The sequence below is a fragment of the Alexandromys fortis genome, unplaced genomic scaffold (genome assembly GCF_014885135.2).
Source record: "Alexandromys fortis isolate MF-2015 unplaced genomic scaffold, M_Fortis_MF-2015_v1.1 scaffold_102, whole genome shotgun sequence".
Taxonomy (NCBI): Eukaryota; Metazoa; Chordata; class Mammalia; order Rodentia; family Cricetidae; genus Alexandromys; species Alexandromys fortis.
Genome location: NW_026067984.1, coordinates 6,601,795 through 6,617,132, shown reverse-complemented (window position 1 = coordinate 6,617,132; position 15,338 = coordinate 6,601,795). Strand labels below are relative to the sequence as shown.

The 15,338-nt window shown below is 39.9% G+C and overlaps 1 protein-coding gene and 1 long non-coding RNA gene across 5 annotated transcripts in view; both read left to right on the top strand.

The window, feature by feature from the left end:
• Positions 1 to 13,910, top strand: part of LOC126511577 (antigen-presenting glycoprotein CD1d-like) — a 16,252-nt gene extending 2,342 nt beyond the window's left edge. Inside the window, exons 1-6 of one of the 4 annotated variants that reach the window (XM_050158817.1) lie at positions 10,642 to 10,805; positions 11,068 to 11,337; positions 11,620 to 11,898; positions 12,343 to 12,621; positions 13,271 to 13,379; positions 13,469 to 13,910. In XM_050158817.1, coding sequence (XP_050014774.1) covers positions 10,745 to 10,805; positions 11,068 to 11,337; positions 11,620 to 11,898; positions 12,343 to 12,621; positions 13,271 to 13,379; positions 13,469 to 13,556 — 1,086 coding nt within the window. In that variant the 5' untranslated portion in view covers positions 10,642 to 10,744 and the 3' untranslated portion in view covers positions 13,557 to 13,910. Of the gene's footprint in view, positions 1 to 10,641; positions 10,806 to 11,067; positions 11,338 to 11,619; positions 11,899 to 12,342; positions 12,622 to 13,270; positions 13,380 to 13,468 lie in introns of those variants that run through there. The other 3 variants (XM_050158818.1, XM_050158820.1, XM_050158816.1) reach the window with 3 other exon arrangements.
• LOC126511579 (uncharacterized) lies at positions 14 to 1,352 on the top strand. The gene is made up of 2 exons (XR_007594736.1): positions 14 to 598; positions 689 to 1,352. It is a non-coding gene; the product is annotated as an uncharacterized lncRNA (long non-coding RNA).
• Positions 13,911 to 15,338: the final 1,428 nt, after the last annotated feature.

The window sequence follows — 15,338 nt, the reverse complement described above, 5'->3', positions numbered from 1 at the left end:
GATGTTCTATATATGTAAGAGGAATGTAGACCAAGAAACTCAGAAGACCCAGAGGCAAAGGGCAAATAAAGAAGTTCAGGAGGATACACACCCCAGGATAGAGGATCCAAGCCCAAGGCATAGCTGTAGGTTATTGATGCCTCCTGTGTGAGCACTGACCACTCTGTTACCAACATATCAGTTCATCACTTAGCTTTGAAGCAAATACTGCAATTCTGACTTTATAGATAAAGAAGTCAGTGCTAGGATAAGGTAACCACCCAAAGTCATTCAGGAAATTCAAGAGCTGGGGGTAGACAGATTCACATCTGTCTGGATAGCATACAATCAGATCCTGACAATAGATGGTCAGTCTAAACTCACGAGGACTAAAAGGATAGAGTTTAAATAAAGAAAAAAAACAATGTCATGGCTTCCTCACATGTGCTTAGAAAAGGGAACATAAAATAGGTCTCGGTTCTTTGTTTAGTGATACCTTGCATTCTTCCAAAGCAGGTGGCAGACATTTATCCATGGGTATTATCATCATGCTAGTACTAGTATTACTAGTACCAATATTTGCTCTAATCTGTTATGTGATATACACCAAGAAGCGCCGGTAAGTCTCCCCTATCCTATGTTCCTTTTCTCAGTATCTTTGCTTTGTTACCTCATTTTCTTTCCTAATGGCCTCTCTCTTTTTTCTCAGCTCCTATCAAGACATCCTGTAGGTTTTCCTTACACCTGCCTTTACCGAGACTCAGACTTACCGGCTTCTAGGACTTCAGTCCTGGTTGGCTGAGGAACTGAGGAGGGTAAAACAACCTTGAAGAAAGTGAAGAGCAACCAGCGCACCCTTTCAATATTTATTTTAAAAATTAATTTCTTTTTCATTGTATTACAAGTTTATAAAAGCCCAGGTGGTTTGGAACAAACACAATTGCAAATAAACATACCTGCCAAGAACGAGCTCTGGGCAGTATTTTATGGGGTTTGCACTGAACTGGAAAGCACAGATCCTGCCCAAACTGATGGTTCCAAGTTTGTTGAAAAGTGTAAAGTCCAATGCCAACATGGTTGAACTCTACAGGGTTCAAGAAACCTAGAAGTACTTATTTGAGAGGAGAGGTGACACAGATTTTAAAGTAAACTCAAATATTTGCAAATATCAGCACTGTTTGATATCTTAGATCCACACCTGATGGATGTCCATCTAATGACAACTCAAGGACTTCCAGTTTGTGGCTCTTTAAAAGAAAATATTTGTCCTAAATGCCATAATGACAATCTTAGGACAGAGTCTCTACTGTAAACATGTATTCATGACTGATGGGTGTGTTCTCTTTAAAATAAAATTTAGGAGGTCTCTTGGGGATTTACTTGGAATCACTGTATTTAAAAAAAGAAACCATAGTGTATACATATTTAGGTTGAGATTTTTCCCTCAAACACTGCTATAATTTCATTTGAAATGTATCCCAACAGACCATTTATTAAAGGTCAAGTTACCAGCCCATGGCACTATAAGGATGTAGTACTTACGTTAGCAGCTGAGGCCTAGTAAAAAGGAGTTGACATAATGAGTTCATACAGTCCTAGTAGGACACAAAGTCTCTTTTGCCGTAATGTAATTCATAGATTTAGAAGAGAACTCAAGGCCGTTTTTATTTTCTTTTTTTCTAGTCTAAGTTATGCTTTCTTTTCTCCATTGTATTTATTTATTTATTTATTTATTTATTTATTTATTCATTCATTCATTCATTGCGTCTTTGTCAAAAATCAGGTGTTTGTAGGTGCATAGATTGATATCTGGTCTTCAACTCAGTTCCATTGGCTTCCTGTCTGTTTTTATGTCAATGCCAGGCTTTTTTTCAGTACTGTAGCTCTGTAGTAGAGTTTGAACTCAGGGATTGTGATGCTTCCAGAAGTTCTTTTATTGTATAGAATTGTTTTGCCTATCCTGCGTTTTTTGCTTTTCCATAAGAAGTTGAGTATTGTTCTTTCAAGGTCCGTGAAGATTTTTCTGGGATTTTAATGGGCTTTGCATTAAATTTGTAAATTGCTTTTGGTAAGATTGCCATTTTTATTATGTTAATTCTACCTACCCAAGAGCATGGGAGATCTTTCCACTTTCTGGTGTCTTTTTCAATTTCTTTCTTCCAAGACTTAAAGTTCTTGTCATAAAGGTGATGGGCAGAGAAATCAGGTGCTTAAAGATATCTCACACTGGCTCAGAATTGAAAGTTAGACCGTTATTTACCTGGGAGGGACTTACAACACCATCCAAAAACAATCCTACCACCCAAGCAGGATCTAGGGGGATGCGAGAAGGGGACGGAAGTGCTTCAGCATCCAGAGAAATAGTCTATGAGGCCAACCCCCAGTAGGCAGGTAGTTACTAGCTGTAAACCTTCCAGCAGATTACAGGTTTTTCACTTGTTTTGTTAGAATTACAACAAGATATTTTTTGTTATTTGTGGCTTTTGTGAAGGGTGATGTTTTTCTGGTTTCTTTCTTAGTCCATTTATCATCTGTATAAAGGAGGGCTACTGATTCTTTTTGAGTTAATCTTGTATCACTGAAGGTATTTATGAGTTGTAAAAGCTTCTTGGTAGAACTTTTTGGGTCACTTATGTAACCTATCACATCAGCAGCAAAAAGTGAGAGTTTGATTTCTTCTTATCTGATTTGTATCCCCTTGATCTCATTTTTTGCCTTATTGTTCTAACTAGAACCTCAAGAACTATATTGAATGGAAATGGAGAGAGAGGACAACCTTGTCTTGTTCCTGATTTCAGTGGGATTGTTTTGAGTTTTTCTCCATTTAGTTTGATGTAGGCTGTTGACTTGCTGTATATTGCCTTTGTTATATTAGGTATGTTTCTTGTATCCCTACTCTCTCCATGTCCATTATCACAAAGGGATGTTGTAATTTGTCAAAGGCTTTTTCAGCATCTAATGAGATGATCAGGTGCTGAAGGAAGTCTTACAACTAGTGGCTACCCGCCTATTGGGCGGTGGCCTCTTATACTATCTATGCTGATGCAGACCCTGCTTCCGGCCTCTTTCCTGGCCTCTTTCTCGGCCTCTTTCCCAGCCTCTCTGTCCTAGTTGCGGATTTCATTTTCTGATCTTCATTTCAGCAGAGGATTCTGATTTGTGACTCTACCCCTAAATAAAGAACCATCTATCTCTCAATTCTGAGCTAGTATGGGATTTCTTTTAAGCACCCTTCTTCATTTGGCACCCACGTGGACAACTGCACCCACATAAAGCTTGAGAAAGCTTGGGAAGTAATTGCAGACAAAAAGAATAGAGTTTGGCACAGCTTATTGAGAGCAGCATTTTCTCAGGTGGGCTCTTTGCTAGAGGAAAATTCATCTCATTTAAGGGAGGCTTCTTGAACCATCTTAAGCTATAAAAGCTTGCAGTTCTTTTAAGAGGCCCTGCCACAAAACACTTAAATGGTGTTGATGGAAAGCTGACTGCATGGTTTTTTGTTTCCAGCTGCAGCAGGAAAAAAGCTACACCGTTTTAAAATGCGGGTTTTTTGGGCCATCCTGCCAGTGCAAACTCTGACTCTTTCAGGGAAGAGGTGGCCACAAAGCATTTGAGTGTGGTTAAAAGAGTTGATAAGAAGCCTGAGCTAATAGGCCAATAAGTTTTNTGACAGGATTTAAGTTATAAGAGCTAGCTAAAACAAGCCTAAGCTAAGGCCAAACTTTCATAATCCACATACCTCTGTGTCATTACTTGTGACTAAACAGCTGGAGGACCAGGCAGAACAGAAACCCTGACAACAATCATGTGTTTTCTTTTTCAGTTTGTTCATATAGTCAATGACATTGACATATTTTCATATATTGAACCATCCCTGCATCTCTGGGGTGAGGTCTACTTGGTCATGGTCGATGATTTTTCTGATGAGTTCTTGGATTTAGTTTGCCAGCATTCTATTGAGTGTCTTTGCATCAGTGTTCATGAATGAGATTGGTCTGTAATTTTCTTTCTTAGTAATGGTATCAAGGTAATTGTAGCCTCATGAAAAGAGTTTGGCATTGTTCCTTCTGTTTCAATTTTGTGGCACAATTTGTGGAGGATCGGTATTAGTTGTTCTTTGAAAATCTTGTAGATTTCTGAGCCTTAAACATCTGGTCCTAGGCTTTTTTTGGTTGAAAGACTTTGGATGACTGTTTCTTCAGCAGTTATAGGTCTATTTAATATGCTTATCTGGTCTTGATTTAATTTTGGTAAGTGATATTTATCCAGAAAGTTGTCCATTTCCTTTAAGTTTTCCAATTTTGTGGAGTACAGGTTTTTGAAATATGACCTGATGATTCTCTGTCTTTCCTCCACGTATGTTGTTATTTCCCCTTTTTCACTTCTGATTTTGTTAATTTGGATAGACTTTATCTGCCTTTTGGTTAGTTTTGATAAGGTGTGTCTATATTGTTGATTTTCTTGAAGAACAAACTCTTGGTTTCATTGATTCTTTGTATTGTTTTCTTTGTTTCTATTTTGTTGGATTTTAGAAAGTCTTAAATATCTTCCTTGACCCATTGATGAATCAGGTGAACATTGTTTAATTTCCATGTGTTTGTGGGCTTTCTGAAATTAGTTTTGCTGTTGAATTCTAATTTTAAGCCATGATGATCTGATAAGATACATAGGGTTATTCCAATTTTTTTGTATCTGTTGAGGGTTTGTTTTGTTACTCTGTATGTAGTAACTTTTGAGAGGGTTCCATGAGGTGCTGAGAAGAAGCTATATTCTGTTGTTTGGATGAAATGGTCTATAGATATCTGTTAAGTCTATTTGAGTCATAATATCTTTTAATTTCCTTATTTCTCTGTTAAGTTTCTGTCTGGCAGACCTGTCCAGTGGTGAGAGTGGGGTATTGATGTCTCCCACTATTAGTGTATGCCGTTTAATGTGTGATTTAAGCTTTAGTAGTGTGCATTTTACATATGAGGGTGCCCATGCATTTGGGGCATAGATGTTCAGTATTGAGGTTTTTTCTTAAAGGATTTTTCATGTGCCTAATTTAAAATGTCCTTCTTTTTCTCTTTTGATTGAGTTTAGTTTGAAGTCTATTTTGTTAGACATTAGGATAGCTATACCAGCTTGTTTCTTAGGTCCATTTGTTGGAATGGACCTAAGAATCCTTTACTCTGAGGTGATGTCTGTATTTAACATTGAGGTATGTTTGTTGTATGCAGCAGAAACATGGATTCTGTTTTTGTATCTAATTTGTTAGCCTGCATTTTTCATAGGTGAATTGAGCTCATTTATATTAAGGGATATTAATGACCAGTGATAGCTAGCTCCTATTATTTTAGTTTTCATTGTTAGAGATGTTATCATGTGTGTTTTTCCTTCTTTGGGATTTGTTGCTCTGCGATCATCTGTTGTCTGTGTTTTTGTGTATGTAGCTAACTTACTTGGGTTGGAGTTTATTCTAGTACTTGAGTAGGGCTGGATTTGTGGCAAGGTATTCGTTAAATCTGGTTTGTCTTAGAATATCTTCTTTTGTCCATCTATGGTGATTGAAAGTTTTGTTGGGTATAGTAGTCTGGGATGGCATCCATGATCTCTTAATGTCTGCATATTGCTTGACTAGGACCTTCTGGTTTTCATTGCTTCCTTGGTAACTCAGGTATAATTTTGATATGTCTGCCTTCATTTGCTACTTGATCTTTTTCCATTACAGCTCTTAATATTCTTTCTTTATTCTGTATGTTTAGTGTTTTGATTATTATGTGGTGAGGGGACTTCCTTTTTGGTCCAGTCTGTTTGGTCTTCTGTTAGCTTCTTGTATCTTTGTATCCATGTCTTTGTCTAGGTTAGGCAAGTTTTCTTCTATGATTTTGTTTAATATATTTACCATGTTTTAAGTTGGACTTCTCCTACTTCTATCCCTATTTTTCTTAGATTTGATCTTTTCATGATGTCCCATATTTCCTGGTTTGTTGTACTAAGTTTTGTTAGATTTAATGTTTTCTTTATGATTCTAATTCCTCTATTGTATCGTCAATGCTCTCGTCCATCTTTTGCATTCTGCTGTTTATGCTTGTACTTGTGGTTCCTGATCATTTTCCCATATTTTCCATTTCCAGAATTCTTTTGGTTTATGTTTTCATTATTGTCACTATTTCAGTTTTCAAATCTTGAATCATTTCTTTTACCTATGTGATTGCTTTTTCTTGGTTTTGTTTAAGGGATTTGTTGATTTCTGAAATTTTTTGTTTCTCTCTTCCTCCATTCCTTTGAGAGAATTTTTAATTTCCTCTTTAAGGACCTCAAACATTCTCCTGAAGTTATTCTTTTAGGTCATTTTCTTCTGATTCATCTGTATTGGAGTGTTCAAGTCTTCTTGTTTTAGAGCCGCTAGTGTTTGTTGGTTTCATGTTGTTCTTTGTGGTGTTGAGTCTCTTCTTACCTTGTCTTTCCTCTGATTGGTATAGTTGGGGTCGTGTCTCTTGTAATCACTCTTCCAGGTGGATCCAAGGCTCTGATGGTTGCTCCTTGTTGTGGAGTAGAAGCCATGGTTCTGAAGCCAGAGGTCACTTGGAGTTCCTGGAGGTTGCTCTGCAATCCTGGAGGTCATTTGTGCCTGCTCCTACAGAGGTCGCTGTCTGAGAGCTGCTGCAGAAAATATTTTTGACAAAATTCAACATACCTTAATGATAGAGTGCTAGAGAGGGCGGGAGGAAATGTACCTCAATATCATAAAGACTAAATATGACAAGCCCACACTCAACATCCTAAAGGGGGGGAATTCAAAGCAATACCATTAAGATCAGGAATGAAACAAGGCTGCCCACATCCCCACTCCTCTTCAATACAGTATCTGAAGCACAAAGCTGGAGCAATAAGGCAAGAGAAGGAAAGTAAAGGGGTAGAAATTGGAAAAGAAGTAAAACTATCCCTATTTGCAGATGATATGATATTCCAAAATTCCATCAAAAGGCACCTTCTAGAAATGATTAACAATTTCAGCAAGGTGGCAAAATACAAAATAAACTTATAAAAATTAATAGCTTTTCTATATGCCAACAATTAACTTGCTGAGAAAGATATCACAGACATGCTCCAATTCACAATAGTCTCACAGACAATGAAATATCTATGAATAAACCTAAGTAAGGAGATCAAAGGTGTCTGTAATAAAAACTCTGAAGAAAGAGGTTGAGAAAGACATTGACCGAGACACTAGAGCATCGTATCTCATGCTCAAGGATCAATAGGCCTAGTGCTGTAAAAAAATGATCACCCTACACAAACCTACTAAAGGTCCATTGCCATCTGCATAAAAATTCCCATCTCATTTCCCCAAAGAAACTGAAATTCATATGGACCCACAAAAAAACCCCTGATAACCAAAGTAATCCTTGACAAAAACAAAACAACACAACAGCAAAACCAAAAATGAGGGAGCAATTACCATTCTAGATTTCAAAACATATTACAGAGCCAAAGTAATAAAACAGAATGGAACTGGCACAGAAATAGGCATATAGATCAATTAAACAAAATAGAAGACCCAAACATGAGTATACACAAAATACAGTCTTCTGATAAGTGACGAAGATGCCAGAAACACACACTGGTGAAAGGACAGCACCCTCATCAATTCTGGAAAATCTGAATGTCTACATGTAGAAGAATGAAATAAGACCCACGTCGACCAACTTGCACAAAAGCTCACTTCAAATGCACTCAAGACCTTGGGGTAAAACCTGAAACCCTGAAACTGCTGGAAGACTACAAAGACAGACTACAGGATGGAGGTGTAGGAAAAGGCCTTCTAAATAGAGCTCCAATGCCCAGGAATTAACCAACAATGACCAGTGGTGCCTTATAAAACCCAAAGGCTTCTGCCCAATCATAGAAAACAAACAAACAAACAAAAGAACAATTGAGTAAAGAGGAGGTCAGTAGAGTGGGGCTATTCATTTGATAGAGCATTAACAGCAAAAGAATACAAAAAAAGGTGAAAACATTAAAGACCCAGAAGAAGAATTCTCAGACAGAGAAATAAGAATGGCTAATATTGTGGCAAATGTTCATCCTCTTTAGCAATTAGGGGAATGCAAATAGAAACAACTCACCCAAGTCTACAGACAAAGATCAAGCACACACATATACACACACACAAACACACACACAAAGCTGGAGAAAATATGGGGAATGGGAACCCTAACTCACTCCTGGTGACACACACACACACAAAGCTGGAGAACATGTGGTGGATGGGAACCCTCATTCACTCCTGGTGGCGCGCACACACACACACACACACACACACACACACACACACAAAGCTGGAGAAAATGTGGGGGATGGGAGCCCTCATTCACTCCTGGTGGGTTGTAAACTGGTGCATTCACTCTAGAACAGTTTGGAGAATTCTCAAGAGGCTAAAAATAAATGCAGCATATGGCCAAGCTATGCCACTGCTTGGAATATGATCAGAGGACGTGACATCCTACCCCACTGATATTTCCTCAGACATGTTTGTTGCTCTTCATAATAATTATGAAATGGAAACAACCTAAATGATTTTCAACTGACAAGGGATAATGGAGATATGGGACATGAACACTATAAAATGCTATTCTGTATTTTAAAAAAAGGAAATCGTGACATTTGCAGGTAAATGGATGGACATAGAAAGCATTGTATTCAGTGAGGTAAATCAGATCCCAAAAGACTGCATGTTCTTGCTCCTCTATTTCAAAGCTCCCAAACTCCAGATCTGAGCATACAACGCAGAGTAACCGCAGAAACTAGGAAGGTGAAAAGAAACTATGACAAGCTGTTTTAAAGTTTCCACTTCTGAGATTAAAGCAGCATGGTCAAATGCAGCTTAGAGAGGAAAGGGCTTGTTTAAATTTACATCACTGAGGGAGCAGGAACTGCAGCAGAGAGTTGCCTGTTTCCACCTCCCAAGTGCTGGGATTACAAGCATGTACCACCACACCCAACTAACCTTTTATTTGTTAACAAAACTTTTCAGTGTCATTTTAGACTGTTTTGGGAGCAATATCCAGTAAAATAAGGTCTAGCTGATTAGAGCCACCCCCAAGATCCCAGCCTAGAAGGGAAAACCTATCCTCCAGGACTCTTTAACAATGCGACATAGCAGGAGTAAAATTAATGAAGGCAGAATGGAAGGTGTCATGGTCAGGAGATGTGACCCTTATGATCTGATATCTCTACAGGTGATTATAGAAAGAACAAAGATGCAGATGAACTAACACTTCTGTAATTACAAGGCCTATGTGTTAGGAAGAAAGGCCCATAAAGCTAGCCTCTGTGCAGGGTGTGGAGACGGGGCTATTTACCTCTCCTGCCTTCGCTCACACCACCTGGGAAGCTTGAGAAGGCTCGTCTGAGAAAACAGCATTGGGGTTTGATCTGAGTGGGAACAGCTAGGCATGGGCTTGGAAGCATGAGTTCCCTAAGGTACCTATTTGTGCAGAGACCTTAGTCAGGAAGAAGCTGCATCTAAGGCACTGAAGCATGTGAGGATGAGGGTAGGTTCCAGTTGACATTCAAAGGCAGACCAGAGCAGGGCCAGGATACTTCTCTAGGCCATCCTGATGATGACTTTTTCTTCCCAGGAAGGCTGTTTCCATACAGACGAAACAGAAGCTTAGGGTGACGATGAAGGTGGAGATTTAGAGAAGAGGACCCACTTAGAGACAGGATGAAAAGACAGAGCAAGCTGATGAAGGAGAGAATAAAAAGGAACAGGGAAGACTGTATCTGGTAGCTGAGGGAGTCTGTTTTAACCAGTGATGACTTCTTTCTTGGGGTAACTCACAGTTCTGTCACTGCTTCTTTCCAGCGTGAGAAATAGGGAATGACCGAATCACGGGCACACCTTGTGATCCTACCTCCATCCTCACAAACTTGAGATGATTGAGAGTGGGTGGGAAGGCAGAGGAAGAAGCCAGTAGGCAAGGTTGGCCAGAGGGCAGGGAACCTGAAGGGAAGATCCTTGAATGCGGATATCCTGATTGTTTCCCCTGTGCGCTATGACACAAAGAGTGTGCACATCTTGTCACTCTTAGCTTTTCTTCACATCGGATTGCACAAGTCTTCATTTGCACAAACCATGATATAGGGCAATAAAATAAAACACACCAGTACTCTCCTGAAAGGGAGCCAGGAAGACAGAGAGACAAGGCAAGCAGAGAACAGATCAGGTTAGGGGGAAATTGTCTGGGGACCCCTAATACAGGAGATTTGGGGATAGGAATGCTGTGAAGGAACTTAGCCCACCCGGTCTTATCCTCTCAGTGTACCGATGTGAGAATCATGTCTATCCTATTTATTCTAAACGTGTGGAGATCTGGAAGGAGTCAGAAGTGTAAAACAAAGTAGCGCCTTCAGACAGCCACTGCTAGCCAGGTCGAAACTTTTCTCCTTTCCTCCATTGCATTTTTAATATCATCGAAGTTATAATACAAATACTACGTTTTGTTTCACTTTTAACATTGAGGTGGCAAACTGGTCTCAACCTCTTTAGTGTAAGGGAAAGAAGGTTGAGAAAAGTTGATTGCTCTCAGAGGTGCTGATTAAAGCTGCATTCCAACACTCAACCACTAGGGGGCGAATTTGTAAAAGAGTAATTTGCAAGAGCCTGTGCTTCCGGATTTGGCAGGCTCTTTGAACAAAACCCAGAGCTGTTATCCTCAGGCACTGCAAAGAGAAAGTGGAGAAGTCTGAGCCTAGGGCTGTGTAAACCTCTCTCACCATGTGGTCCCTACCGTGCCTGTTGTTTTTGGTGTTCCCGTGGGTCTGGGTACAATCTGAAGGTGAGTAGAAGAGGGCACAGAATGGTCTGGAGAAGAAAGAAGAGAGGGCTGGGCTAGCAGTGTTTTGGTCCTGGGTGGGTGGAGGTAGACCATGGCAGGCTCGAAGCAGATTGGTGGGCAGAACAGATGCTGATCCCGCTCAGAGCTAAATGCAGTTCTCACTGGTACTGTCCCTTTTAAAGCACAGGTAAGGCATTTTCCTAACAACCTATGCTGCTGACTTAGATTCTTAAGTTCCTTATTTGGTTTTCATTGTTTCCAGCCCAGCAAAATAATTTCCCCTTCAGGATCCTGCAGATCTCTTCCTTCCCAAACAGTAGTCGCTCAAGTACAGATAGTTTGGCCTGGCTGGGGGACCTGCAAACACACCGGTGGAGTAATGCCTCTGACACCATTGACTTCGTGAAGCCCTGGTCCCAGGGCAAATTCAGTGACCAACAGTGGGAGCATTTGCAGCGTATATTTCAAGTTTATCGATTCAGCTTTACCAGGGACATACAGGAATTTGTCAAAATGCTGCCTAATATACACTGTGAGTAAAGGGATGGAACCCTGAAAAGGTACCTAGTGGATGAGAGAACCCCAGACCCCAACTGGATAACTGTGGGCCTACTTGATGAGATTCTCTTTTTCTCCACCCTTAAGATTTTCACTTCTGTCTAGAGGGATCCTTGTCTCTTCTGAGAATAATCCCTGTCTCTGCTCCAGGACCCCGCAATCATTTCCCTCACCTGGGACATATCTCCATGCCAATTTCTTCTCCTTTATTCCAAACTTTAACCATTCTTGAATCTCTACACACTCCCCTTTACAGATCCTGTTGAGATCCAGATGTCTACTGGATGTGACGTGTACTCTGAGAATGCTTCAGAAAGCTTTTTCTATGTAGCATTTCAAGGAGAATATATCCTGAGTTTTCAGGGAACTTCCTTTCAGAAGGCCCCAGATGCCCCACCTTGGACAGAGTTGGTCATTAAAGTGCTCAACGGTGATCAAGGGACAATGGAAACCCTCCAATGGCTTCTGAATGACATCTGCCCCAAGTTTGTCCATGGCCTCCTGGAAGCAGGGAAGGCAGAGCTAGAGAAACAAGGTCAGCCTGCTAGCCTCACCCCGGCTCTCCCTTTATTTTTCCATCTCTGTATGCTTTAGAGAAAGAACAAGGCCTAGACGGAGGTAAATAAGGCATGTGGGGTTTATTCTTGTCACTGGCACTCACTCTGGATTCTATAAATTGAGTTAAATAAACACTGGGGAACAGAACTGAGCCAGGTGGTATTTGAGACATGCTATATCAGCTGAACTCAGGGGATTCTAGAGTATAGAGAAGGACTATTCATGGAACACTGGCAACGGGGAAGGGGTAGAAATGTCAGGGAAGGTTTCCCTAGTCACAGTGATACAAATGGATTTAAACTAATAGGCAACATCAATTACAGAAGTGGACCTGTGGAAAGCATGAACTTGATAGGAATTCTAAAGCCTCTAATATAAATGTTCTTGCTTTAAGATATTTTTATTCTCTTTCTGGGTACAGAGAAGCCTGAGGTCTGGTTGTCCAGTGGCCTCAGTCCTAAACATGGTCATCTACAGTTGCTGTGTCATGTCTCTGGCTTCTACCCAAAGCCTGTGTGGGTGATGTGGATGCATGGTGAGCAGAAGCAAAATAGTACTCAGACAACTGAGTACCTGTCCAATGCTGATGAGACATGGTATCTCCAAGCAACCCTGGATGTGGAGGCTGGAAAGGAGTCTGGCCTGGCCTGCTGCGTGAAACATAGCAGCCTAGGAGAACAGGATATCATCTGCCATTCACGTAAGGAAAAAACCTGTATCCTGGGTTGAGAGCAAGTAGAGGTACCATTCAAGCTTGGAGTAAGAACTGAACAAACTGAGTTTCAGATATGAAACCCCTAACTATTATAGGAGAGAGAGAAGGGGGAATTCTAGATACAGAAATCAATCCCAGCAAATTTGAATTAAGATGTTATATATACATATGGAATGTAGACCAAGAAACTCAGAAGACCCAGAGGCAAAGGGCAAATAAAGAAGTTCAGGAGGATACACACCCCAGGATAGAGGATCCAAGGCATAACTGTAGGTTATTGATGCCTCCTGTGTGAGCACTGACCACTCTGTTACCAACATATCAGTTCATCACTTAGCTTTGAAGCAAATACTGTGATTCTGACTTTATAGATAAAGAAGTCAGTGCTAGGATAAGGTAACCACACAAAGTCATTCAGAAAATTCAAGAGCTGTGGGTAAACAGATTCACAGCTGTCTGGAGAGCATACAGTCAAATCCTGACAATAGATGGTCAGTCTAAACTCACAAAGACTAAAAGGATAGAGTTTAAATAAAGAAAAAACAGTGGCATGGCTTCCTCACATGTACTTAGAAAAGGGAACATAAAATAGGTCTCAGTTCTTTGTTTAGTGATGCCTTGTATTCTTCTACAGAAGATGACAAAAATTCACCCATCAATATTATCATCGTGGTAGTACTACTAGTAGTAGGACTAATATGTGTTCTAATCTGTTCTTATGTGATCTACACCAAGAAGCGCTGGTAAGTCTCCCCTTTCCTGTGTTCTTTCCTCAACATCCCTGCTTTGTTATCTCCATTTCTTTCCTAATGGCCTCTCTCTTTTTTCTCAGCTCCTATCAAGGCATCCCGGGCCGGGCAGTGGTGGAGCATGCCTTTAATCCCAGCACTCGGGAGGCAGAGGCAGGAGGATCTCTGTGAGTTCGAGACTAGATTAGTCTACAAGAGCTCGTTCCAGGACAGGCTCCCAAACCACAGAGAAACCCTGTCTCAAAAACAAAACAAAACAAAACAAAACAAAACAAAAAGACATCCTGTAGGTCTTCCTTCCTCCTGCCTTTCCTGAGCCTCAGACCTTCAGGCTTTTAGGACTTCAGTCCTGGTTGGCTGAGGAACTGAGGAGGGTAAAACAACCTTGAAGAAAGTGAAGAGCAACCAGCGCACCCTTTCAATATTTATTTCAAAAATTAATTTCTTTTTCATTGTATTACAAGTTTATAAAAGCCCAGGTGGTTTGGAACAAACACAATTGCAAATAAACATACCTGCCAAGAACGAGCTTTGGGCAGTATTTTATGGGGTTTGCACTGAACTGGAAAGCACAGATCCTGCCCAAACTGATGGTTCCAAGTTTGTTGAAAAGTGTAAAGTCCAATGCCAACATGGTTGAACTCTACAGGGTTCAAGAAACCTAGAAGTACTTATTTGAGAGGAGAGGTGACACAGATTTTAAAGTAAACTCAAATATTTGCAAATATCAGCACTGTTTGATATCTTAGATCCACACCTGATGGATGTCCATCTAATGACAACCCAAGGACTTCCAGTTTGTGGCTCTTTAAAAGAAAATATTTGTCCTAAATGCCATAATGACAGTCTTAGGATAGAGTCTCTATTGTAAACATGCATTCAGGGCTAAAGGGTATGTTCTCTTTAAAATAAAATTTAGGAGGTCTCCTGGAGTTTTACTTTGAATCACTGTATTTTAAAAAGAAGTCATAGTGTATACATTCTTACCCTGAGATATTTCCCTTAAACACTCCTATAATTTGCATTTGAAATGTATCCCGACACCCCATTTATTAAAGGTCAAGTTACCAGCCCATGGCACTATCAGGAAGTAGTACTTACGTTAGCAGGCGAGGCCCAGTAGAAAGAAATTGACATAATGAGTTCATACAGTCATAGTGGGACACAAAGTCCCTTTTGCTGTAATGTAATTCATAGATTTAGAAGGCAACTCAAGGCCTCTTTTTTTTCTTTCTGAAAAAAAAAAACCCAAAAAAACAGTAGGGCAGACTTTGCTTTATGTAGTAAAGCCACTTGTGACTACATGTTATCTGTTTTTTTTTTTTTTTTTGGTCTGTGTTACCTCACTCAATATGGTGTTTGCTTGATCCATCCATTTGTCCGCAATTTTCAAGATGTCATCATTTTTTTCCAATGTATAGTATTCCATTATGTAAAAGTACCACATCTTCTTTATTCATTCTTCAGTTGAGGGGTATTTAGGTTGTTTCCAGGTTCTACCTATGACAAATAATGCTGCTATGAACATAGTTTAGTACATGTCTTTTTGGTATGATAAAACATCCTTTGGGTATATACTCAAAAGTGGTATTGCTGGTTTTGAGGTAGGTTGTTTTCTAATTTTCTGAAAAACATCATACTGATTTCCAAAGCAGCTGTACAAGTTTGCACTCCCACCAGCGAAGGAGGAGTGTTGCCTTTACCCCACATCCTCTCCAGCATAAAACTGTCATCAGAGTTTTTGATCTTGGCCATTCTTCCAGATATAAAATGGAATCTCAAAGTTATTTTGATTGCATTTCTCTTATGGATAAGGTTGTTGAGCATTCCCTTAAGTGTCTTTTAGACATTTTAGATTCCTCTCTTGAGAGCTCTGTTTAGATGTGTACCCCATTTTTTGTTAGATTATTTGTTCTTTTGAAGTTAATTTTCTTGAGTTCATTGTATGTTTTG